This window comes from Nyctibius grandis, chromosome 2 (genome assembly GCF_013368605.1).
Source record: "Nyctibius grandis isolate bNycGra1 chromosome 2, bNycGra1.pri, whole genome shotgun sequence".
Classification (NCBI taxonomy): domain Eukaryota; kingdom Metazoa; phylum Chordata; class Aves; order Nyctibiiformes; family Nyctibiidae; genus Nyctibius; species Nyctibius grandis.
The window spans coordinates 127,421,116-127,448,569 of NC_090659.1; the positions used below are offsets into that span (position 1 = coordinate 127,421,116).

Genomic DNA, 27,454 nt, shown 5'->3' on the forward strand with positions numbered 1-27,454 from the left:
TCGAGTCCAACCATCGCCCTGACACCACCATGGCAACTAGACCAGGGCACTAAGTGCCATGGCCAGGCTTTTCTTCAACCCCTCCAGAGATGGTGACTCCACCACCTCCCTGGGCAGCCCTTTCCAATGGCTAATGACCCTTGCTGAGAAGAAAAATGGCATCCCTCCTGCACTGGCAATGCCCATCTGTCCCCAAGGCTGTGATCCCAGTGCCGGTCTCTATCAACAGCCCCTCGTACCACCAAGGATGAACAGAAAAAGCTCTACTGGGTTGGAGTTGGGACCACTGGGGATGACACGGTGTGGCACCCTGGGAGGGCTCCTCGGTTGTCCCCTGGGATGTGGCCAAGGACCACAGGGCAGCTGTGTCCTCCTGAGCCTCTCACACATGCACCAGGCTCTGGAGGGTGGAGAGCCCAGCTGCTGCCCAGAGCTCCCCGGGAGTGGTGGTGGGCACACGTCTGCCCCATGGCCTGAACATGGGACACCTCACCTTATCTCAGGGCCGGATTTCAAGGCAACCAGCAAATCACCATAAAAATGCAAACTCTTCCTTCCACTGCGTGCTAAAAACAAGCATTAAACAGGAATGCGAGACATGTTCCCTGAATCTCAGCCATTCTTCTCGAGCTATATTTAGCTGTGGAGATTGCTACCTTTCAGACTGGAAGAACAGCTTGAAAGATTTTTATAGCTTTTCTGACTGTAAGTTCATCTAATAAAAGGCAGCACCTCTCACCACAAACTATATTTGCCTGACATATTTGCAGCTACAAAATTACAGTGGCTGCATATTTATAATCATGTTTTTATAGCTACAACAGGCACTACCTCTGCTAGCTCTGCCCTCGGAGCTTCTGCAGTCTGGCTGGTCCAGCCACCAGCCATCCTGCCCGTAGTTTTCTGATGGCCCCAGGGTCTTTCTGGGGGAGTTTTATGTCCAGCAGTTTGCTTTGCACTTGCTGGTGTGGGATGCTTTGGTTGGCATCAAGGAAAAAGCACGTTGACTGATGCTCAGGAAGGAGTCAGATGTGTTTCACACTCATTCACAGGAAAGCTGGAGAGGAGCTTTTGACCAGGGCATGGAGTGACAGGACGAGGGGGAACGGTTTTAAACTGAAAGAGGGGAGATTGAGATGAGATCTGAGGAAGAAATTCTTGGCTGTGAGGGTGGTGAGAGCCTGGCCCAGGCTGCCCAGAGAAGCTGTGGCTGCCCCCTCCCTGGCAGGGTTCAAGGCCAGGTTGGATGGGGCTTGGAGCAACCTGGTCTGGTGGAAGGTGTCCCTGCCCATGGCAGGGGGTTGGAACTGGATGGGCTTTAAGGTCCCTTCCAACCCAACCCATTATGATTCTATGATTCATTTCATGTAAGGACTGTTGCAGGGGAAGGGATGTGTGTCTTTTGTTTCCCAGGTGCCACCTAGATTGGGATGTGTGACCTTCTTGTGAAACAGGATTGGAAACCTGAGCAGAAGTGTAAACAGACCTGGAGGAGATGAGGTTTAAAGTCTTGTTTTCAATTCTGCCCTGAGACGCAGGGAGTTCATTTTGCTTTAAAATGCTGTGCTGAAAAATACTATTAATCAGTATACAGGCTTTCCTTGGGGCATATGTTTTCTAAAATGGCTAAAAATGTCTAACACAATGAGTCAGAACTATCAAAAAAAAAAAAGTATTGGTGGAAAAAGGCAGTGTGGCTGCAGGATAAGACCTGGGGATTGAAATCAGGGCACACATGATGGAGAAAGCATTTCCAGCAGGCAGTGATGCTTTACCCCTCACGATTTTACCCAAGTGAATAATTTTTCAATAAAGCATAATGAAAAAAATCCATGTATTATTCAAAATGTTGTGCTGCCGTTTCAGTGTGGTTTTAATAAGTGAACAAAGAACAGCGATCGGGTATTTCTCCTTCTTGAGTGTAAGCTGGGCACATGGCACCGCGCAGCAGCGATGCACTGACCTCCTCCTCCATGCTCTTGGCCCCCCCAAGAACGATGGTCTCTGTCTCTGGTCATAGAATCCCAGAATCAATGAGGTTGGAAGAGCCCTCTGGGCTCATTGAGTCCAACCCTTGCCCTGACACCACCATGGCAACTAGACCAGGGCACTAAGTGCCAAGTGACAGAGCTGTCTTTGAACCACAGACATTGAATAATTATTTAATTCATCGGATAACGCACGGCTGATCCATACAAGTCAAGACCATCGAAGTGGCACACATACTATGGAAGTGGCACACAAGTCCAGCATGAAATTTTGCAATTTAAAGTGTAATATATGTTGTTGTTGTTGTTATTTAGCATTTTTGTTGTTATTTGGCATCTCAGTCATGGAGCCCAGGGAGAGAAGCAATGGGTAGCAGCAGTGTTTAGTATCTGTGCCTTTGCTGTACATTGAAGCACAGCTCAGATACTTCAATATAATATTAGAGGTGTAGAATTAAAAGACAATCCCTGCTGCCAAGAGCTTCAAATCTAAGGACAGGAGAGGAGAAAGAAGTGAGGGGAGAAAAAGAACAATAAACATCACGGGTGATCATGAGAGGCTGCGGGAGCTGTGTGTGTCACTGTCCAACACCAGACAAACAAGGGGCTATAATGCAGATTATGGATTTCATTACCAGGATCCGCTGGAACACAGAGAGGGTTGAGATTATTTAAATTTCCATTTTCATGTCGCTCCTCTTATCAAAATCATCTGGAGCAGATGAAGCTTCATATGCAGGATACAGCAAGACAAATATCAAATAATCATCCGTGACTATTGTGCTGTCGCTGAGTGGTTGTGCAGCCTTTAGATGGAACAGGGCATCATTCAGGTACTCGGAGTGAGAAGCATATGAAGGAGTCAGAGGACAGGGATAACTGCAAGAAACTGGGGGCTATAAAATGCTCTGATGGTCAGCTAAAATCTGTGGACCTGAGAAAAGTCCTGGCTGCCCCAGGGGCTGGGCCATGGTGAGCCCTGCTAATCAGGGGCAGGGGACAGAGCCGAGTGGCAGCTGTGACCCACTCCACGCGCTGCAATTTCTGATGAGTTGGTTTTAATGTATGGATATTAATAATAACTGTTAATACCTTCATTGTAGTTTCAGTCTACAACTACCTGAAGGGAGGTTGTAGCGGAGTGGGAGTTGGCCTCTTCTCCCAGGCAACCAGCGATAGGACAAGAGGACACAGCCTCAAGCTTGGACAGGGGAGGTTCAGGTTGGACATTAGGAAGCATTTCTTCTCAGCAAGGGTCATTAGGCATTGGAAGGGGCTGCCCAGGGAGGTGGTGGAGTCACCATCTCTGGAGGGGTTGCAGACAAGGCTGGACATGGCCCTTAGTGCCCTGGTCTAGTTGCCATGGTGGTGTCAGGGCAATGGTTGGACTCGATGATCCCAGAGGTCTCTTCCAACCTGGTTGATTCTGTGATTCTGTGATTCTGTGATTGAGTAGATGCCCCACGTGATGCAAAAGCAAATGCACTTGCCAAATGATGAACTGACATCCGGATCATTATGTTAAGTGAGGGCTTCCCAGAGCGGTGATCTCCGCCAGGGACATCTCTCAGGTGCCACCGTGTCATGGGGAGAAGCCCTTGGCATGAGGACACTGAGGATGCCCCTGCGGATCTGTTTAGTTTTTATTCTGTAGATGATGAGGTTCAGCGTGGGAAGGACCAGCAGGTAGACGTTGGCCATGAAGATGTGCATGAGAGAGAACCTACAACGAGCTGACAGGAGGGCTGTATTGCACTTATAAATGTACAGTGCATCCATGCTAAGACACCACAGAAAGGCTGGATGTTTATTTTATCCACGGAGAATTTTCTAAGTACCTGGCAGACACACAGAACTTCTAATCTGCATCTCTTTTAAAGAGCAGGAAAGCATAATGAGACATAGCAACATAAACCTGAATAATTCATACCAGAAACCAGGTTCTGATCTTATGCTGAACAGGTAAAGCTGACTGAAGAGATGACCTGCCATCGTGGTTGGAAAGCAGGTTTCTGAAAACAGAAAACACTTTGAGGTAGCAGGGGAGAGATGAGAAGCTTTAGCTGCTGAAAACAGAAAGGTTTGGTGGCTTAATTAAAACCAGGAGCAGAATTTTGGTCGTGATTTTGCATTATCCAGTGCCTGTTACCAATGCGCTGACACAAGGCTCCAGCTCTGGGTCTCTCACTTGGTCACCCCTGGTTCCTTCACCTCAAAAGGGACACAGGTAGCTGGGATGTCCTGCACGCCGGGTCCCCAACCAGTGACCCTGGGCACGTGGTCTGGCAGGGGCAGGCTCTTCTGACTTCAGCTGGTTGGTTTCCTCCCCATCCCCTCAATTATTTACTTCCAAACAGAAACAGACCACAATAGCAAGTGAAAATAGCACGCAGCTCTCACACCCCGTCCGAGCCCAGGGGATACCCAGAGAACCCTTCGAACACTTTGGCCAACTGCAGATGTGTTTCTCCTGTGGCTGGACACTAACTGCAGCTTCTTTCTGACCAGATGCTTCCCTTTCTGGATCAAAATCACCCATTTTTCCACTAGCCATTCAAGGCAACAATGACTCATCACAGAATCACAGAATCCCAGAATCAATGAGGTTGGAAGAGCTCTCTGGGCTCATCGAGTCCAACCATTGCCCTGACACCACCATGGCAACTAGACCAGATTTAGCAGTAATGGCAATTTTTATCCTGACTATGGCTATAGCTTTTCTACTTACCATCATGTGGTGCAACCAGAGTTTCAGTTTTACACAGATGGGGGTAAAAATTAGCTGTTCTGTGCTGAATGAGGTATTTATGGCTTCAACATAATGGTGTAGTGCTGAGAAATATGGTTCTGGCAGGATGACTGGGGACAGAGGATGCGGCACAGAGGAGTGCAGGCATGAGGTGGTAAGAGATGGGGTTGTCAGGCTGGCACTGGAGACCTCGTGGCTATGAACAACTCATGAATGGTCAGGGAAATAAATGTAAGCTTGGAGATGGGCAAAAATGGGTTTGGGGTGACAAGGAGAGCAAAACCGAGTACCTAACATGCATAAAATGCACCGTATGTAGGAAATCTGCATGTATCATGGACTTGGAGACCAATGAAGAGAAAGAAAGGTGTAAAAGCATCTTATCAAACACAAAAAAGACACCAAGTGGACTCCAGAGTGAGGAAGAAGAAGCCATCAGCATCAACATCATACTCCTTCCTGTGAAGGACCCCGGATTTTGATGACTTGACGTAACATCCACCACCAAACTGAAGTCACCAACTTTAGGACCCAGAGGAGCAATGGAAGGGGCACCATGACCCCAGGGAAGAGGTACAAACTGGGGAGTGTGTACATAACAATCTTAATTTACTTTAATTGTTATTATTACTACTACTACTTCTTTTTTCTGTAGAGAAATATTAATTTCTTTCTTTTTTGTCCGTAATAACTGGATCTGGACAAACAAAGATTCTTGTATTAGACTGTTTTCAGTTACACTAACAATTAACTCTTGGCTTTATACATAAAGTGCGTTTGCTTTTTGCCCATAAATGAGATTCTGATCGTACCACCACACACATCCCTGTGCAGCAGTGGCAGTGGGAAGCCACGGGGGACACCATCAGGCACCCCCGTGGGGTCTGTGCTCTCCAGTGGCACTAAGCAACGGTGTGTAGGCAAGTGCATTGAGCTCCTGGCTCACGCAGACCGTGGGGTGCCCACCCCAGCACACCCTAAAGCACTCACTCAGCAGCTGCTCACCCAAATCTGACCCCAGGGAAGAAGCATCCAAAGCAACTCCATCCCAGCTCCTGGAGATAGGCTGCACAGGCAAATCAGCTGGATGGAGCAAAAGTGGATGCACCCAGCCACCCACCCACCCCATTGAGTGTGAGGACTACAGCGAGAGGAGAGAGTTGGCCCATCTTCTGCACTGTCACGTGTACAAGTACCCCTGCAAGGACAAGATGTACACGTTCACCTGGGACACACTGGAAGGCTTTCTGGAGAGATGGAGGGACCTGCACAGCGGTGAACGTGGTGTCTGTGTGGGAAAAGGGTGAAGAAAATGTAATAAAGGGTTGAATCCATAAGCACATGGTAAGTATGTCATGGGGGAAGGGTCAGCATGGCTTTCTAACGCATGGACAAGACTCCCAACGCGTTACAAGCCTTCCAAGGGCTGGGAAGGATTCTGGCTGGGGCAGATCCAGGTGATAGAGTCTACCTGGCTTCCCAGTGGCTCTGAGCAAGGTCCCCACTGAAGGTCTTCTTTGGTGTGAGGGTGCCAGAGCCCTGGCACAGGCTGCCCAGGGAGGGGGGGAGTCTCCTTCTCTGGAGATATTCAAACCCGCCTGGACACGACCCTGTGTGACGTGCTCTGGGTGACCCTGCTTGGGCAGGGGTTGGGCTGGGTGATCTCCAGAGGAGCCTTCCAACCCTTAACCATTCTGTGATTCTGTCATCAAATAAGCAGCCATGAAAGGAGAATGAAGTCCCACGCACCAGTGAATTACTGAACCATAAAATAAAGGTTCATGGCTATACTTTACAGGAATCTGTACTGAGATTTCCACTTTTCAACGAGTTTTGTCTGGGAAAGGGTGAGGAAACCAGCAAAGCAACCAAGTTCTGACGATATGAAATTACTCCAGGAACAGGAGGACCAGCTGCAAAACTCTGCAGAAGACCCTGGTAAGACTGAGTCATTGAACAATAAAATAACAGATAAAAAAAATAAAACCAGTTGAGATAAACATACAGTGATGCACTTGGGGGAGAAAAACGAACACTTTAGATAGAAAATGACAGGCTGGTGGCTAACAATTATCTCTCAGGAACAAGCTGTCACAGTTATGATAGTGTTACGACAACACAGCTCAGTGATCAGCAGTTCCAAAAACAAAGGAGATATCAGAAATTCCTGGGCAAGGAGCAGCAAACAAGGCCAGGACAGCGCTGAGCAGCTGAAATATTGCTGCAGGCCTGGTGCCTCGGGGAGCAAATCACTTGTCACGGGAATGGAGCGAGCAGAGCGTGGCTTCGGTTGGGAAGAGGCGATGGAGGGGAGGTGTGACAGAGGTGGCAAAGGCTCGGAGATGAGTGGGGGGAAGATCAGTTCACTGTCACTTCCAATACGTGAGCTAGAAGCAGGAGAAATTAAAGCAGCACGTGCCTGGTTCAGAACGAGCACACAGAGGTCATTGTGCATGCAGGGGGTCGGTAGATGTGGACATCACCAAAGCAGGCTCTGGTGGAGTAAAAAGTGTTTGTGCATTAAATTTAAGAAGGCGAGCTCCTCAGGCAGGTGGGTTTGTCACCAAAACGTCAGTGATGTGACTGAAGGAAAGAGCAAAACAGCCCCAAAAGCAGTGCTGTGCCGGGGGAAGGCTCTGCCCCTTGCCGAGGGTGTGGGCTGTCCAAGGGGTCTTGGGAGCAAACCCCAGCTTTTGGCTTCAATTAGAATCACAGAATCACAGAATCACAGACTGGTTTGGGTTGGAAGGGACCTTAAAGCCCATCCAGCTCCACCCCCCTGCCACGGGCAGGGACACCTTCCACCAGACCAGGTTGCTCCCAGCCCCATCCAACCTGGCCTTGAACACTGCCAGGGAGGGGGCAGCCACAGCTGCTCTGGGCAACCTGGGCCAGGGTCTCACCACCCTCACAGCCAAGAATTTCTTCCTCACATCTCATCTCAATCTCCCCTCTCTCAGTTTAAAACCGTTCCCCCTCGTCCTGTCACTCCATGCCCTTGTCAAAAGCCCCTCTCCAGCTTTCCTGTAGCCCCTTCAGGCACTGGAAGGTGCTAGAAGGTCTCCCCGCAGCCTTCTCTTCTCCAGGCTGAACAGCCCCAGCTCTCTCAGCCTGTCTCCAGAGCAGAGGGGCTCCAGCCCTCTGAGCATCTCCGTGGCCTCCTCTGGACTCGCTCCAACGGCTCCGTGTCCTTCTTGTGTTGGGGGCCCCAGAGCTGGACGCAGCACTGCAGGGGGGGTCTCCCGAGAGCGGAGCAGAGGGGCAGAATCAATTATTATTATCAGGTTTTTGCAACAAGCCACACTGTTTCCCCTCCTCAGCTGGCATTTATTTTTGGTGTTGGGGGTTATTATTCTTCCTTCTGAGACAACAGCACTCATTTCTGCCTGTCTTTTTTTGTGATGAGCATCTTATGATGAGCATCACCATTTTTGTGATGAGCATTCTTGGTGCCTGGCAGAATCCTGGATCTGCTCCTTCTTGGCTTTGTTTGTCTCATGCAATGGTGCAAATTAAAACTAACTGGTGTGAGTAGAGGAAGAAAGGGTTTGTTATGAACGGCCAAGGCTGAAAAGACACGTGCCTTATAAAAAAAAACCACTAGATTGTTTTCCCAGGCAGGAGGGTGTTGTGTCTGTAAGAGGCTGGACGAGTTGGTTGTCCCCAAAACAACTGCTTCTGAGGCAGCAAATGCTGGCAGAAGTAAAACCTCGTTAAACTTATTAGGAAGATACCTCCAAGTGCCAGCACCTGTGTTAGAAGGGTTTCCTCTTAAAGCTGGCCCCAGGGAGCTGCTGTGCTGAGTGGCTATAAGGTGTTGCAGAGGGTTTGGAGGTGAGCTGGGCTGGTAAGGTTGATTTTTGTTTTATTTTATTTTATTTTATTTTGTTTTCCTCAAGGCTTTTTATTAGTTTTTTATATATCATTATGATGCAGGTTAGCCACTCCCTAGCCCTCAGGTTTACGTGTGTGCTTCCTTAGGTCTGTATTTGCTGTCTTCTGTGTTGTTTTATGCTCTTTTAATGCTGTAAATGGTTCATTTTGCTCCTGTGTTTTGCAAAATGCTTCCTAAAAGGCTTTTTTTTTTTTCCTTAAGTGCTTACACTGCATAGACAAGGAATGCGAGGCAGCACTGCAGTGTGTTTGTTTGTTGGGTTTTGGGGGTTTTTTTTATTGTTTGCTTTTTTGTAAATTATTATAAAAGTTCTATCAGCCTCTAGATGGGTAGAGGAGGCTGAAGCATGATTTTGAGGTGTCTTTTATTGCTTAAGTCAGGTCTCCTTGGGAGACCTCGGCTGTGGGTCTCCAAAGACCCCGAAGCAGATAAACCTAAGGAAATGCCTTCCCCTCTTAACACGTTCCTGAAAATAAGGTGGGTCTCCTGCAGCTCGTGGTCCACACGAGACATCAGCGTGCACTGAACCACCTCCTCCGAACTGTTCCTCACCCAGCCGTGTCTGGCTGCAGGAGGTTTGGGATCTGCAAACTCTGTGCTGAAACAGTCAGGTGGCTTAATGCAACACGATCCCAACTTGAAAAGGTCTCCCACAGCATCTCCATCCTGGCCAGGGCTGTTGGAGGTTAACCCTTGGGCAGCCTGAGCACTAGAAGGGCTGTGTGTCCCTGTGGTGTTCTCCAGAGGACAACGTGGAGTTGACCTTGCAGCCTTGCCCGGGGGGGCTGTGCTTGTGTCCTTGGTGCTGGGAGTTGCTGGTGTGTCCTCAGGAGGCCAAAACCCCTCCCGTGCTGTCCTCTTTCCGTACAGCTCCGTGACATCCCGGCTCCAACTGTGGGGATGGGAGTGGGGCCGGCGCTGCTGGTGCTGTTGGCCACCTCCGCGGTGATGCCTGCGAAGGACCCGCTGCTGAACGTCTGCATGGATGCCAAGCACCACAAAACCAAGCCTGGCCCGGAGGGGATGCTGTACGACCAGGTATGGCTCTGCTGATGGGTTCGGTGGGGTTGTCGGGGTCCCCTGTGCCTACCTCCCCAGTGGGGTCCCATGTGCCCCCTCCCCAGATGATACGGGCTGCTTTGGGCTTGGCAACCACGTGCCTGAGGAAGAAAGCCTGTGCTGGGTGTGAGGCCTGTTTGATTGCTATTTTCTTCTGGCAAATGGCTAGGGCAGATGTGATGGTGTGAGGATTTGTGTCAGCTCCGTGTCACCCCTCCTTCACCAGGAGGCCTCCCCTTACCAGAGCTGAGGTACCCAAGGTCAGAACAAGATAAAGGATGTCAAGGAAAGACACACTTTTCTGCTCCCACTCTCTGTGTTAAAGCCTCTTCTTGCTAATTGAAGGGCTCTGCCCCCAGGTCCTTGGTGGGGATGGGGCTAAGAGCAAGGCAGGGTTCACGAGAAGGGAGTGTGTTCCTATTCCTCAGGCTGGCACTAATCCCTGGTGAGGATCTGACCTTCAGAGTCCTCCTGCTCTCCCTCCAACTCCATCTTGCTGCAGCCCTGAACTATTCAGCCCAAAGTGCCCCAGGGTTTGCTGGAGGAGAGGTTCTTGCTGCTGAAGGGTTCTTGCTGTAGGCACCTGCAGCATCCTCTGCCTCCCTCGAGCTGCTGCCGGCCCAGCCTGTCTCTCGCTCTGTTGCAGTGTGCTCCCTGGAAGGACAACGCCTGCTGCACAGCCAACACCACTTCAGAAGCCCACAAGGACCAATCCAACCTGTATAACTTCAACTGGAACCACTGTGGGCTGATGCCACCCAAGTGCAAGCGTCACTTCATCCAGGACACATGCTTGTACGAGTGCTCACCCAACCTGGGGCCCTGGATTGACCAGGTAGGATCAGATCTGCTGTGATGAAGACAAAAGGTCTTGTGCTGGCCAGGTGATATGCTATATGCTGGTCCCCCATACAGTGTAGCCCTGGCGTATATGGCGGTGTGTCTTCCAAGGACATTGCAACCTTTCCTACTGGGTGGAAACATTTGAAGGACTTTCACAGAATCACAGAATCCCAGAATCAACCAGGTTGGAAGAGCCCTCTGGGATCATCGAGTCCAACCATTGCCCTCACATCACCATGGCAACTAGACCAGGGCACTAAGTGCCATGTCCAGGCTTTTCTTAAACCCCTCCAGAGATGGTGACTCCACCACCTCCCTGGGCAGCCCCTTCCAATGGCTAATGACCCTTGCTGAGAAGAAATGCTTCCTAATGTCCAACTTGAACCACCCCTTTGCTAGCCTCTGCTTAGGTCAGACAAGCTGATGGAAGAACTGCTTGTTGTCAAGGCATGTCTCTGTTGGGGCTGAAACTCTTCAGAGATCAGCTCTGGAGCCCAACAGAAGGGGCTGGGGGGACTCTGCGATGTGGCAGATCCTGCCCCTTATCTTTGAAGGGCCACCACCAGCGTGCATGGTCCTGTTCCCTTGCAGGCTGACAGCAGCTGGCGTCGGGAGAGGATTCTTCACGTGCCGCTCTGCAAAGAGGACTGCGAGGAGTGGTGGGAGGACTGCAAGGACTATGTCACGTGCAAAGAGAACTGGCACAAGGGCTGGAACTGGGCAACAGGTTGGTGGCGTGTGTGGAGCAAACCTCTTCTCACCGCTGCAGGCAAACCCCTGGCAGTGTCACTGCGTGGTGGCTGGAGCCAAGACCACTCACTGCTGTTGCCTGTCTGTGGGGTTGTTGACCAGAAGGTGGCCAAGCCACCATCCATCAGCTAAGATGGGCTGCGGGCAGGTGGCCTGCTCCTCCCAGGTGAAAGGACATAAGCGAAGTGTCCTGGCTCATGTTGTTTTCTGGTCGTCTCATGTTGTTGTCTCGTCTTCAGGAACGAACCGCTGTCCTTGGGGCTCCATGTGCAGACCCTTCAGCCACGTCTTCCCCCACCCAAAAGACCTGTGTGAGAAAATCTGGTCCAACTCCTACAAATACACCACAGAGCACCGGGGCAGCGGGCGCTGCATCCAGATGTGGTTCGACCCTGCCCAGGGAAACCCCAACGTGGTTGTGGCGAAGTACTATGCTTGGAGAAAGAGATCCTCCCCTTCTTGGATGGAGAACGTGACTCCTGAGACTGACAAAGCTGTGTGTGCTCTGCCATGGCCTGTCCTGGTCCTGCTGCCTCTGGCGCTTGTGGTGGTCCCTGAGGGAGCCAGGGGCTGTGGACCCCATGGATGGGGGTCCCTGTGACTGCTCCCCGAAGGGACATGGCTTGGACTGCTCCAGCTGCCCTACAAGAGGAGCTGGCATAGGTAACTTGGGTCTGTCTGCTCAGGCTGGTCACGCACCCCAGCAAGTGCTCTGCAGGAGTTGTTAGACCTTGATGCCAGCCTCTACTTGTAGCTGCTGGCAGAGGGAGGTGTTTCCTTGCCCACCTGGGAAGGGCAATGCCGTGTGTCTTTGCTGTGACGTAGGAGCTCCTTCCCCTCTGTTCCCACCTCGGTGCTGTGTGCTGGGTTGGCAGTGCTTGTTCAAGGTCCTTGGCTGAGCTCTGCTATCTGGTCTTCCAGACTGCCCTGACCCCCTGAAGGGTGGGGATGATAATAAAACACTCCTGAATCAGCCTTGCTGCACTGAAGTTACGTACTATCGAGGGGGTAGAAGTGCTCTGGGGGTGGGACAAGGCTGCTGGTCTGGACTGGGGGTGGTGGGTGTGGGGTCTGTAAATGTAGGAGTCTGCATGGGGGGGGGAAGGAAAGATCATAAAATCACAGAACAGTTTGGGTTGGAAGGGACCTTAAAGCCCATCCAGCTCCAACCCCTGCCATGGGCAGGGACACCTTCCACCAGACCAGGTTGCTCCAAGCCCCATCCAACCTGGCCTTGAACACTGCCAGGGAGGGGGCAGCCACAGCTTCTCTGGGCAACCTGGGCCAGGGTCTCACCACCCTCACAGACGAGAATTTCTCCCTAATATCTCATCTCAATCTCCCCTCTCTCAGTTTAAAACCGTTCCCCCTCGTCCTGTCACTCCATGCCCTTGTCAAAAGCCCCTCTCCTGCTTTCCTGTAGCCCCTTCAGGCACTGGTATATTCACTGGTACCTTGCACTTGGTGCAGCCTCCTGGCTGGGTGTAGATCTGGGTCCTGATGGCTCCTGAGCTGCTGTGCTCTGCCCCATCCCGCTGGAGGAGGTGCAGTTGTCTGCATGCCCACACTGGGACTCCTCCTGCAGACCACAGCTAGCCATGAGAAGCACCTGTGCTGTCTCCTCCTTAGTCACAGCCACTTCTTCCTCCTGAGCCAACCTCTCTAGGTTGGGTGCAGGAGCAGTCTGACCTTCTGGGCATGGATTGCTGGGGCTAAATACAAATTGCTGCTGCAGCCTGATGCCAGTGGCACCTGCAAGTGCCTCTGAGGAGCATCTCAGCAGAACTGTCCTTGTCTGGTAGCTGTCCAGAGATCTTACATGGAAAGCTCCCCCTCCTTCCCTACAGGTTGATGGGTACAGCTCTCCTCCTCCTGCCCAGGACCTGGTTTGGGTTGTGTAGCTGTAGGGCTTCAAAACATTCTCTTCCCCTGGGGCAATGGGTCACCTCCTCCCCCAGGGGACTTGCAGGTGTCATAAGTAGCTGTGCAAAGGCAAACAAGCCTCTAGCAAAACTCTAGTGACTTCTGAAAGGAATGGCCAAGGGGGGAGCAGTGGGGAAACGCACAGAGCTGCTCGGGTTGGGGAAAGTCCAGAGCTCTCCAGGCTGCAGAGCTTTATCATACTTCAAATACCTTAAGGAGTATCTAGATGAAAGCAGCTATTCCCATAAATTCTTCTGGTTTATTGGATTTTTTTAAATGCTTCTAATGACACAGCCTCTGCTGTAGCTGGTCACCAACCATTGAGTCCAACCATTGCCCTGACACCACCATGGCAACTAGACCAGGGCACTAAGTGCCAGGTCCAGGCTTTTCTTAAACCCCTCCAGAGATGGTGACTCCACCACCTCCCTGGGCAGCCCCTTCCAATGGCTAATGACCCTTGCTGAGAAGAAATGCTTCCTAATGTCCAACCTGACCCTCCCCTGGCCAAGCTTGAGGCCGTGTCATAGCTTGAGGCTGTGTCTTTCAGAGAGATCTTTATTCTGTAGGGGGTTTTATGTGCTTTTGTTGTCTGTTTGTTTGTTTCTTGTCGTTGAAAGCAAAGTGGACTTGGTAAAACTGACATAGTGATATCTCATGAGGAAAACGTCGAGGAGGATGTTTTCCAGGCAGCTCTGCAGGTCACTGAAGATGCAATAAAAAGAGCTTTTTTTTCCAAACCCCACCAGTAGAATGAATAAGCAGGAAGGGCACTAAAAACCATCATGCACAAATCACCACCTTTGTGGTGATCCTTAGTGTGAGAGAAAAACAGGAGCATGTGAGCTTGGCCAAACCAGTAGTGATTTACAGAAAGAAATAGTAAGAGCTTATAAAGCAAGAACAGGAAGGAAGGGGAAGGCAAAAAGCAATTTGCAGTTAGTTAGACGCACAGATTAATGTCAGAATTGCTTTGTTATTCAGACGCTGGGGAAGCACATTGAATGAGGAATGATATGAACATGCATGACATTTATTTTTTTTTCTTATTATAAATTATTTTTCCCTGAAATAGAATCATAGAAGTGTTTAGATTGGAAAAGACCTTTAAGATCATCAAGTCCAACCATTAACCCAACACTGCCAGGGCCACCACATAGTCTAACATCAGCAGCAAAGAAAGAACTCAGGGGAAGCAAGGAAAAAAAAGGTTAAAAATTGAGAAAACTGATGGCTTTAAATGACCAGTGCAGAGTAAGGGCAGTGTAAGGGCAGGGTGATGTTCCCCTTAGAGTACTCAGAGGGGGCCAGGAGCAGTGCAAAGGTTGTTGGCAGATGTCTCTGAGAATGAACAGAAGATAAATGAGAATGAAAACCAGCTTGGAGGAAGGTAACCCCGGGGCCTGGCTTCCAGAAAGGTTGAAAAGGGTAAAGAAGCGATAGGGAATTAGAAACCAGTTGGATTAACGTTTATTTCCTGAAAAATGCTGAAACAGACAAACCAAATATTTACAGAGCACGCAGAGCACATCAAGGAAATGAGCAGCAGTGACCATGAATTTCTTAGGAACAACTTGTGACAAAGCAATCTAGTTTTTCCTTCAGATGGGGTAACGTGCCTTGCTGCCAGGGAAGAAACAGAAAATTAAATCTGCCTTGATTGTAATTATGCTTTTGACACATTTCACGTAATATATTCAGAAACAAGAAAGAGGAGAATGATCTAAATGAAACTACCACAAAGCGAAGGCAAAACTCATTGGGGAAAAAAGACTTTTTCAAAGAAAAGTTATCAATTATTCATTGTCAGAGATGAAGCAAACGGAGATTTGAAGGAATCTTATTTCTGCAGTGATTCACTGTCCTCATTAATGAGCTTTTAAGGAAATAGCAATTTCTTTGGGTCTGAGTGTAGCTGTTATGTCATTTTGGGTACATAGATCTGATCTTGCTTAAAAGATCTGGCCTTTAATCCGTGTATTCCGTGTGAATGTGCTGCTGTTTTATTTATTTTTCTCCCTAACTATTTAAAATTTTGGGTGTAACTCCAGCATCCTTCTGGTGATTGGATGAGGAGACTGCTTATTAATTCGTCAGTGAGAACAAGGCAGAAGGACTGAAAGTACAACGGGGAGAAGGCTGACATTCAGAGCTGTCCTGACACACTGGATGTGAAACTAGAAATCTCCCAACCAGCGATGGGACAAGAGGACACAGCCTCAAGCTTGGCCAGGGGAGGGTCAGGTTGGACATTAGGAAGCATTTCTTCTCAGCAAGGGTCATTAGCCATTGGAAGGGGCTGCCCAGGGAGGTGGTGGAGTCACCATCTCTGGAGGGGTTTAAGAAAAGCCTGGACATGGCCCTTAGTGCCCTGGTCTAGTTGCCATGGTGGTGTCAGGGCAATGGTTGGACTCGATGAGCCCAGAGGGCTCTTCCAACCTCATTGATTCTGTGAAATGCAATTCACACCATTGGGCTGGTAGGAGTGGGAAGATTTATGTCAGTAAGCAGTTGTATCAACTGCTTAGTCCAGCAGTAATATTAATTGTAGGGGGGTTTATATTATTTTTTCAAAATAGAGTGGGCAGCACCTCTACAACAAAGCTTTGGGAAGTACCAGAGATGACAAGGCAAACATTAGTCAACAACGTCATGGTTTGCTAAAATAAACAAGAAAATAAAACCCAAAGTGAAGACTATGTCAGAGAGTATGAGTAGGAGCGTTGTACCCAGGGCACATGGAGTAACCTGCTCCCAGCACCAAGCCCACAGGTGGGGGCACCTTCTGTAAAGGAACACAAAGACCCATTAGCAAAAGGAGAGCAACAAAATAATTAAAAGTCCACAGAATATGAAGCATTAGGACTCCTTTCAGGCATGAGATTTTTTGGAGAGGGGTGGAGGTGCCATCCAGGAATATTAGAACAGGTTTACTAAACACCCTTCTGGGTTGGTTTGGGTAAGCTGTTATCTTTTAGGGTGGCAGATGGACTACGAGCCCTGTTGAGGTTCCTTCCATTCCTACTTTTCATGTTTCCATTGAACATTTCACATTAGATATATATTTTCTCCCACTGTCCTATGCATTTCCTTTGTTGTATGGCTCAGAATCAGAGAGTCAACTAGGTTGGAAGAGCCCTCTGGGATCATCTAGTCCAACCTTTGACCTAACACCACTGTGTCAACTAGATATTTTTATATCAAAATATAAAATATCAAAATATAAAAATGTGTATTTTGATATTCCTTATCTGCATATGGGATAGCATGTTCTGCCTAGATATGTTGATCTTCACTAAGTAGTGATATGGGGGTCTGAACTCCTCGGTATTATTTCAGTAATAATAAATACTTGGATCTTGGTAGAGACCCACCATCACTCTTGACCTTCCTGTATTTTCATCAGCAAATTGCACAGGCAGATTGGATTTCTGTTATTAAACATAAAGGTGTATTTGTTTGTTTTTCTTGAACATCCTGGATTTAAGCCAGGCTTTGCACCCCATGAGTCTCTCATCCAGGCTCAGTTTGGGGACCTGACTTTGAGCAGAAATGTTATTACAGGAATACTGTGTGTTACAACTGGCTGCACACAGAGTTTCTGCTTAGAAACCCCCATGCAGACAAGGTTTCCCTTCTGACCCCTCTCTGTGTGCAGCCATTAGGACCCCAAAAGCACAAATTACAAAGCAGAGAGGGGTGGTAGGTAAGTGGGATCAAAGGGCTGTTAGACAAAGGCTGTTCTGCAAGCTTCATCTTCCAACTACATCCTTGGGGCTAATAAAAGAAATTACATCTCTTCTGAACCAAAAGGCAGGGTCAGCCAGCTAGTGTCTGATAAACCCACATTTTTCAGAAAAATGCGTCATCGACGGTGGTTGTTGGCTTGAGGTAAAAATGGCCCAGAATTAAGGCAATTAGCTTTTCAAAAAAACTATACATGACCACTTTCTAATACTGAATCCATTGCTCCCAACAGCAAAACTGTGTCCTTTTGATGAAGGAAGATGAAGTAATTACTGCTGTGGAAGGTATCTTTTTCTAATAGCTGAGTCACCTTGATCTGACGACCATCAGTGTCAGGGGCACTGCAGAGGTCAGCAATAAATGTCATTGGGGCCCCATAACAGTTTATTTCCCAGAATTTGTGGTCATGATGAGGTAAATTGGATAATAAAATCCCACATCATGCTGACCACTTGGGCACAGATCATCCTTCAGCTGGGTATGTCATTGCACCTGGAAGGAGGGGCAAAAATAGCAGTCAAGCATTGGCTATGAAAGTGGTCAAAAAAAGGTTTTCTACACCCAAGGAAGAGCTTCAGAAACCTCGCCCCACTAGCTTAGACATGACCTTACTATGCAATATCTCTTCCGTTTTCTCATCAGCAATGAGGATGTGCCCTGTCTTTGAGATTTTTTTTTTCCCTTGTGCCAGGTGCCATCTGGGATTTTCCTGGAGGTTTCCCTAGTCCTGGACCCTGAGAGTCCAACTCTGCCGTGCTCCACTTCCCAGCTTCTGCTTTTTAGAGTGGCTCTTCTCCTGGGTTACACCGGGGAACTACTTGTCCAGTCACAGCTGAGTTCACCTTGGGCAGGTTGTAGAAGTCACCAATTTGAACAAAGAAGCTGAAAACAGGAACGGACACATCCATGGTGCATAGACCCACCAACGTCTGTTAACTGTGCTTGGGATGAAAGAGCCAGCTTGAGAGTCGGCCTCTTCTCCCAGGCAACTAGTGATAGGACAAGAGGACACAGCCTCAAGCTTGGCCAGGGGAGGGTCAGGTTGGACATTAGGAAGCATTTCTTCTCAGCAAGGGTCATTAGCCATTGGAAGGGGCTGCCCAGGGAGGTGGTGGAGTCACCATCTCTGGAGGGGTTGAAGAAAAGCCTGGACATGGCACTTAGTGCCATGGTCTAGTTGCCATGGTGGTGTCAGGGCAATGGTTGGACTCGATGATCCCAGAGGGCTCTTCCAACCTCATTGATTCTGTGAGTCTGTGATCATGGTGTGCCAGGTGCTGTACTCTCATTTTCCCGGCAATGAGTTGTGCTAGAAATAACCATCAGAGCACAAAATAGAAAAAAAAATGGTTTGGGAAAAACTCATTCGGGGCCAAATGCCATAATCCTCTAAGAGATGTCCATCTAGTTGCCTGCAGTCACCTTCCTTACCCAGTGGAGAGTCAGACACTGCCAGGAGCATGCCTGGCCCGTGCTATGCAACTTAGGATGGGACAAGCAATACCTCAGCAATCCTCTTTTCTCCCCATAACTATTAAAGGGGGGCAGTTAGCCCCATGCCAGAAGAGTGATGCGGTTGATCCTCTGTTTTTCACAGAGAGATGCCATCTGTGCTAAAAGAAGGCATATAAGAACATAGAATCATAGAATACCAGGTTGGAAGGGACCTCAAGGATCATCTGGTCCAACCTTCCTTGGTAAAAGCACAGTTTGGAGAAGATGGCCCAGCACCCTGTCCAGCCAAGCCTTAAAAGTGTCCAATGTTGGGGAATCCACCAGTTCCCTGGGGAGATCATTCCAATGGCTGATTGTTCTCAGTGTGAACAATTGTCCTCTTGTGTCCAATTGGAATCTTCCCAAGAGTAACTTGTTCCCATTATCCTCTGTCTTTTCCATGTGACTCCTTATAAAAAGGGAGTCACCATCTTCTTTGTAGCCACCCTTTAAATACTGGAGCATGGTGATAAGATCTCCCCTAACCCTTCTTCTCTCAGGGCTGAACTAATCCAGTTCTCTCAGCCTTGGCCATAAGATGCTAATATCCTTCCTGCCTCGGTGACATGATAACAGTTTAAAATGAAAAAGTTCCCAAACACAATAGCTGCCCAAAAGAGCAACTCTGGACCGAGACATCCAGGTCCCAAACTGCCCCAGCTCTGCCCAAGAGATGGCTGTCAAAGCCACCCTGTCTACCTCTACTCCTTCAACTCGAAGATGTATCTGTCACTGTGTCCGCATGTCCATATAGGACATAGGGAGTTACCATAGGGACTCACCTAACGCTGGTGGGACACTCGTGAGCCTCTGAGTCAGGTCTGGGCACCCAGCGCTTTGCAGGGTGGAGCCCTGTCGAAACAGGGAGAAAATGCACCTGGGAATTCTCAGCTGCATCCCATGAGGTTCATAAAAAACCCACAAATTCCTGCACGTGGGACAGAACATCTGCACGACAGCAGAGTCACTGCTACAAATGAGAGACCTTTCCAGGGAAATGGAGGTCCAGAAACTTCAGGAAGAGCGCTGACAATGAACTTTATATAAGATCAGACCTTGCAGTTATACAGAATAGAACAGATTATTTTAGTTGGAAGGGAGCTGCAACAATCATCGAGTCCATATCAAAGGAGAAAGGTGTTGAGGTGAACATCAAGAAAGATGTTGAGGTGTTGGAGCGAGTCCAGAGGAGGGCGACCAAGCTGGGGAATGGTCTGGAGGGTCTGACCTATGAGGAACGGCTGAGGGAGCTGGGGGTGTTTAGCCTGGAGAAGAGGAGGCTCAGAGATGATGGCCAGACCTGCCCTGGCAGATCTGTGGTGTTGAATATTCCTTAATGGATATTTTTCCCTGTGGGTTTGTCTCAGTTGAGCCCCTGCAGACTCGTGACGTTCGCCATTCACTCTAACAAAATGTTCCAAAGCTTAATCCTGTTGAGTGAAAAACACCTCTTGTAATTGGTTGTAAATTTGCCACCTGTTATTTTATTTAATGCATCTTAGTTCTTGTATCAAAAGAGACAGGAAGCAATTACACCTCCACGTCCTTTTCAAGTCACTCAAGATTTTACAGAGCCCTTCCCCGCCCCTTCAGTCATCCCAGTTCCACACTGGAGAGTCCTGGTTCACTCAGTTCTTCCTTGCATGGGAATTATTTTAGGCCCTTGGTTGTTTTGGTTGCCTGTTCCCAAAATCCTCCTATTCCCCGTGAGAATGTGTGGAAGGTGAGAGCATCTGCTTGATCGAGGTTGTCAGATCAAGACCTTTGCAGCTCAAAGGGAAGAGTAAGTGACAGGGAAAGACACAAAACACACAGAGGAACAAACCCAATGATAGATAACGGAGACAATAGCAAAGACTAAAACTCTTCAGCCACTAGTTGACGGGCCATTAAGAAACTCCAGGCTCAGTTTGGAGAGAGTCAGCCTGGACTTTCCTCCCAGGCAACCAGCGGTAGGACAAGAGGACACAGCCTCAAGCTTGGCCAGGGGAGGGTCAGGTTGGACATCAGGAAGCATTTCTTCTCAGCAAGGGTCATTAGCCATTGGAAGGGGCTGCCCAGGGAGGTGGTGAAGCCACCATCTCTGGAGGGGTTTAAGAAAAGCCTGGACATGGCCCTTAGTGCCCTGGTCTAGTTGCCATGGTGGTGTCAGGGCAATGGTTGCACTCGATGAGCCCAGAGGGCTCTTCCAACCTCATTGATTCTGGGATTCTGTGACTTTGTAGCTGATGACAATGGAAATGATGGAGGTGAGGATTCAGGATATCTGAGGGTCCTGTGGGACTATGCAAAAATGATAGAGGAACCTTCAGGAGAAGGGTCAAAGGTGGGAAAGGGGCATTGGGGAGGACAGGGATGGGGGGATCAAAGGGGTGGGGTACAAAAGGGGCTGATTGCAGCCACAGACATCAAACACCAGAGGAGACCACAGGATCCACAGGCAGCAGTGACGCCCTGCTGCGGGCAATAAAGTCTGCTGAAGGGTACGTGGGACCATACAAAGTGAGATATGGGTCAGAGCGAGTCCTGCACGCTCAGTTTTCTGCCCTTGCACGCTGAGACGATCTGCTATTTCATGTGCACTGTCCCCTCCACGCTGCTGGTCTCCAGGCACAGTGTTCCTCAGCCTGTTCACCTTCTCCTGGACAACCTGTGTGTGCAGCTTCCTCCTGCACTAAACCCCGCTATGTCTGGGATGAAAACCAAGCAGATCTGGGAGAAATTGCTGAGCATACTTAAAACACTACTCCTTAACGTAGTGTTAACACACTCTTGTATTTCCTTGAGCATTCCCTTTGTTGTTAAAAGCCGCACACCAGCCCTGGGCCCCCGTCCAAAGGCACTTTGAATTTGTTTTTCTGTGGACTTTGGCTCACAGTCATATAGGGGAGCAGGCAGGAACTACATCTGATATATGCCAGAAACCTTTCTAGACTGGTCATTACCCCTTGTGCTCTCTCAGACTGTTAACACACACCGTATCGAACCCAGCAGGTTGTTTTTCTCCAGAGCATCTTCCAAAAAAGTTATTCAGTCAAACTCTAAAAAAGCTCAAAAGCTGAAGAATTCAGCATGTTCCTAATGCTTCCACTAACTTCTTCCAGTGGTTGATTATCACCAATGCAGAACGTGCATCTGCTTACGTGAACTGGGCTGAGAATGGATGGAGAGCAGCCCTGAGGAGAAGGACTTGGGGTGATGGGTGACGAGAAGCTCACCATGAGCCGGCAACGTGCGCTGGCAGCCCAGAAAGCCAACGGTGTCCTGGGCTGCATCCCCAGCAGCGTGGCCAGCAGGGCGAGGGAGGGGATTCTGCCCCTCTGCTCCGCTCTCGGGAGACCCCCCCTGCAGTGCTGCGTCCAGCTCTGGGGCCCCAACACAAGAAGGACACGGAGCTGTTGGAGCGAGTCCAGAGGAGGCCACGGAGATGCTCCGAGGGCTGGAGCCCCTCTGCTCTGGAGACAGGCTGAGAGAGCTGGGGCTGTTCAGCCTGGAGAAGAGAAGGCTCCGGGGAGACCTTCTAGCACCTTCCAGTGCCTGAAGGGGCTACAGGAAAGCGGGAGAGGGGCTTTTGACAAGGGCATGGAGTGACAGGACGAGGGGGAACGGTTTTAAACTGAAAGAGGGGAGATAGAGATGAGATCTGAGGAAGAAATTGTTGGCTGTGAGGGTGGTGAGAGCCTGGCCCAGGTTGCCCAGAGCAGCTGTGGCTGCCCCCTCCCTGGCAGTGTTCAAGGCCAGGTTGGATGGGGCTTGGAGCAACCTGGTCTGGTGGAAGGTGTCCCTGCCTGTGGCCAGGGGTTGGAGCTGGATGGGCTTTAAGGTCCCTCCCAACCCCAAACTGTTCTGTGATTTTATGATTCTATAACTCCAAATAAAACTGCTTTTTAACTTCCACCCTGGGGCTCTCGTTATGCTGGAAACAGGAGGGAAGCAAATTTACCGGTGAAATCCCTCCCCGGCAGGGCTGCTTTTGAACTCTGCAGAGGAGGCAGTGAGCTGTTGTGCCGATCTCTGTGTAAACACAGAGTGAAATGGATGTGGCTGCTGGGGTTTGGGAGTTGCAGCGATGTGAACCAGAGAAGTGTTTGGGTTTAGCGTAATGCATTGCATGGAAAAACATCTGCCCTAGCATGGGGAACACCACGGGAGGCTGAGGACTGGCTGGATGCTGGAGGAGATGCTGAGCCTCCTCGGGGTCACTGGGTGTGGGTACACTTGTAGATTACAGAAACCCATCTGTGGAGCCCGAGAAGTGCCCTGGGTGCCTAAGCTGCAGCTGGAGGAGATCTAATGGATATCCACGCAGGTGTTAGTGCCTGGACAGCAGGTGACCTCCCCAGACTCTGGGGATTTTGGCTCAGACAAGGTGTTTTCCAGGCTGCACGGACAATCTCTGCTGGACCTGATACAAAGGACTTTAAGCAACCCACCTCCCCAGCCCACACCTCTTTCCACGCTTCACACGTCCAGGTAATGAAGCCACTCTGAACTGGAGCACCATCAAACCCTGTGACGCTCAGTGTGCCCCCAAGGCGGGGAGATGCTGGGACTGGCCGTGACTCCAGCAGCTCCCCTGCAAGGAGCGTGGTATTCCAGGCGTCTCTTGGGCACCCAGACATGCATATATGGCTTAGTCACTGTGACTCACACTTGATACAGAATCAAAACTGAGCGAATCTTAATTCTGGAAGAAATGATTCATTAGCATAAGACCATTATTTATTGATATCATGATGTTGCCTAAAAGGAATGCAGCAGGCTCTGCTCCAATGTGCGTTTGCTCTCTGCTTGCACCTGGACTGGGGAGGTTTAATAAGGTCTATTGCCCAGCAGCCAGTGGAATGACAGGCTTGGCACCTAAAGTCCATTAAACACCTCTGAAAATCTCTGCCTAAACCATGAAAGCCACAGCACCGCTAATTGGTAAGCTCCGTGCACAAAGGGGGAAAAGTCTCAAGGAATACTGCAAGTCACAGAATCACAGAATCACTGAGGTTGGCAGAGCCCTCTGGGCTCATCGAGTCCAACCATTGCCCTGACACCACCATGGCAACTAGACCAGGGCACTAAGTGCCATGGCCAGGCTTTTCTTAAACCCCTCCAGAGATGGTGACTCCACCACCTCCCTGGGTCCATAAGAGCAGCCAACCTCAACACCTGGATGACTTCACTGCGTTGCAGTTTGCCGTCACCCCTCTAACTGGACTTTCAGTAAACCCACGTGTCTAACCAGCCCACAAACTCCTCTTGGTCTCCAGACCCAGCCATTAGGTGGTGGCATCATCTGTATTTCTTTCTATATTGCAGAGATCATTTGGTTTTAATGTGTATTTTATCAATACTTTATACTTTAGAATACCGGGAGATGTGAAACGCTACAGCTGCCTTGTGCATCCAATCAATGTAAACACAATGAGAATGAGACAGAGAAGATGAATGTGAGTAGTAAGTTATTACACAGTATTTCCTGTGTGATTGCTAGAGCAAGAGCCGATTTGTTTATTCGTTTTTATTACATTACCTGAGAGGCTGCATTTAAAAATTCCGAGTGCCATACTGCGCAGGGAACTGATATCTGCCGCACACCACTTGCTCCTTCTCAGTGGAAGAAATGTCACGTTTTATTGCCCAAGATGTTGACTCTGTGATGCCAGCTTTTACGTCTGTGTGAAGTGTGTTAAACATATAACAGAAAATGTCATAGAATCATAGAATCCCAGACTGGTTTGGGTTGGAAGGGCCCTCAAAGCCCATCCAGTTCCAACCCTCTGCCACGGGCAGGGACACCTTCCACCAGACCAGGTTGCTCCCAGCCCCATCCAACCTGGCCTTGAACACTGCCAGGGAGGGGGCAGCCACAGCTTCTCTGGGCAACCTGGGCCAGGCTCTCACCACCCTCACAGCCAAGAATTTCTTCCTCAGATCTCATCTCAATCTCCCCTCTTTCAGTTTAAAACCGTTCCCCTCGTCCTGTCACTCCATGCCCTTGTCAAAAGCCCCTCTCCACGGCCCAGAGCTGCACGACACGTGTAAACGGAAAGACACCTACAGCGTGGTAACTGCTATAGAAAGTAATTATGGACTAAGTAGAAAATAGGGCATCATTTGTGTTAGTGTTGGCTCAGGACCTGTTCCAATTTAGCAGGCAGCTGGGTGAGCAGGACTGCTTTCCCACGCCCAGAGCTACACACCCCGCTGAGGGAGCTGGGACTGGCACTTCTTCAGGTGTCAATAACATTACAAATTAAGGCCTAGGGTTTGATTTCACCTGAGTTTTGACCTTTATTGATTCAAACCACTAGTAGAGTTGAGATGAAGGTGGAGTCACCATCTCTGGAGGGGTTTAATACAAGACTGGACATGGCACTTAGTGCCCTGGTCTAGTTGCCATGGTGGTGTCAGGGCAATGGTTGGACTCGATGATCCTAGAGGGCTCTTCCAACCTGGTTGATTCTGTGGTTCTGTGATCTCTGTTTTACGAGGGAACCAGTGACAGTGCTGTAAACGTGCCGTTTGCTGAGTGTTGTAGCACTGGTTTCTTTCTCCCTGGCAGCTTTTGTGACCGTGCTGGATCATCTTCACAGCAATTTTTCAAGGTTAGGAGACAAGTGAGATTGGATTGGGTTTGCAACTGAGACAGTTTCTTTTTTAGCTATTTGTTGAAATTTGGGATATGTAGCAGGACAAGGGATGTAAGATCTGCACTAACAGAAAAGGAAGATATTAAGTGCTAAAACAAGAGTTTGGGGGCAGTTTTCGTTACAACAGATCAGGCTCAAGGCAGAGCAGCTGCTGGATTTAAATGGTTTCTCAACCGCTTGTTTAGCACCGACTATTCCTTGTGCTGTAGAAAATTTTCAGGAAAAAAAAAAAAGCACTTCTGTGTAGTGAAGCAAGACCCAGGCAGCAGAACGGGTGCAGTTGAAAGGCTCTTTAGACATCTTTCTTCAACAGCCAAGATCTGAGGTGCCTTCAGAGAATCTGAGGATCTGAGTCAACCTACATTAGCTGTGGTTTTGATCTCTTCTATTTTGTATATGGTGTCAGAGGCAAGTTCATCACAGCTTCAGAGTGGTTGAGGCTGGCAGGCACCTCTGGACGTCATCTGGGCTGACTCCCTGCTCAAGCAGGGCCACCCAGAGCAGTTGCCCAGGACCGTGTCCAGACACCTTTTGAATATCTCCAAGGATGGAGACTCCGCAACCTCCCTGGGCAAACTGTGCCAGTGCTTGACAACCCTCGCAGTAAAAAAGTGTTTAAAAGGGATTTCTTGTATTTCAGTTTGTGTCCATTACCTCCTGGACACCACTGGACACCAGTGAGAGAGTCTGGTGCCCTCCTCTTCATTCCCTCCTAGTAGATATTTATTTATTGATAAGACCCCCCCAAGCCTTATCCTCTCCAGGCTGAGCAGTCCCAGCTCACTCAGCCTCTCCTCATAGGAGAGATGCTCCAGTTCCTTCATCATCTTGGTGTCCCTTCGCTGGACTCAGTCCAGTATGTCCATAACTCTCTTGTACTGGGAAGCCCAGAACTGGAAACAGCACTGCAGGTGTAGCCTCACCAGTGCTGAGCAGAGGGGAAGGATCCTCTCCATCACCCCAACCCCAACCCCACCAACAGGGAAGAGCTGGCTGAAAGTGTTAACGTTACAGCAAATTGCTCATGGATAATTTTATACAAACAATATTTATAGGTGACACTGTGGGTAACAGGAGTAAAATGAACAATTAAAGTGTGCAGCTAGGTCCCACCAAGGTTGAAGTAACATTTGCTTACTCCAAAACTCAAGAAGAAGACACAAAAGGAGAGGTGGACTATGCAGGGAACTTGAGCATAATGAAAGGAGTAACCTCTAAGTATTCCTGAGAAACAACAGCCGAGACACGAGTTAAACTGAAGGAGCTGGTGGAAGGAAATTCTGGGACTTACCACAACTGTGAAGCAAAACTAAATCATCCACAGCTGTCTTTGTGCTGCTAAAATTGAAAACAATAGTTTATGCACCACAGGTGCTAGCAAAAAATTAACGTCCGTATTCTCAAACAGAGAAGAAAGCTTTGGCTCGTTCTGTAGCAGCAATAAAAGTCATGCCTTTATTGATAGGAAACCAACATTAGCAGTAACCAGCCATAAAAATAACTTATTGGCAAGAGCAACGGAAGAAAACACTCCAAGTGTGTGATATGCAAATCAAATAAATACTCAGGATGGAGCTGGTACTTGCCGACACTCTGCCTAGACCTTCTGCAACAACGCAACACCTCTAAAGCCAGGATAAGGTCTGGTAGCTGTCAAGCAGCCAAAGGAGGGCTCAGTTCAGCTCGGGGGAGATGGTGTCCAGCACTTTCTCTCTCCAGGACCAGCATTCACAGAATCACAGAATCACAGAATCACGGAATCCATCAGGTTGGAAGAGCCCTCTGGGATCATCGAGTCCAACCATTGCCCTGACACCACCATGGCAACTAGACCAGGGCACTAAGTGCCATGGCCAGTCTTTTCTTAAACACCTCCAGAGATGGTGACTCCACCACCTCCCTGGGCAGCCCCTTCCAATGGCTAATGACCCTTGCTGAGAAGAAATGCTTCCTCATGGCCAACCTGAACCTCCCCTGGCCAAGCTTGAGGCTGTGTCCTCTTGTCCTATCGCTGGTTGCCTGGGAGAATAGGCCGACTCCCACTGCGCTACAACCTCTCTTCAGGTAGTTGTAGACTGCACTAAGGTCACCTCTGAGCCTCCTCTTCTCCAGGCTAAACAACCCCAGCTAAAAAGCCTGTCCTCACAGTAGGGTGGAGCCTGTCCTCACAGTTTCACAACACAGGAAGGTCCTCACGCCTATCGCAAACCTTGCAGCCAAGAGGAAATTAATTCTCATAGATGGAAGAACGCTACAGCACACAACTTCTTCATAGGTGCCCTGCTGCTTTTAATGTGTGATGAGACTGAAATACAACCAGGAACAACCGAGGTACTGATACTGGTTCCTTTGGACGAACCAG

At 49.2% G+C, this 27,454-nt stretch overlaps 1 protein-coding gene across 1 annotated transcript; it reads left to right on the forward strand.

The window, feature by feature from the left end:
• The first annotated feature begins 9,532 nt into the window (after positions 1–9,532).
• On the forward strand, positions 9,533–11,947 carry LOC137660490 (folate receptor gamma-like). The gene is given in 5 exon segments (XM_068395355.1): positions 9,533–9,670; positions 10,338–10,526; positions 11,126–11,261; positions 11,524–11,859; positions 11,862–11,947. Coding segments are annotated over 5 exon segments (885 nt in total).
• The last annotated feature ends 15,507 nt before the right edge of the window (positions 11,948–27,454 follow it).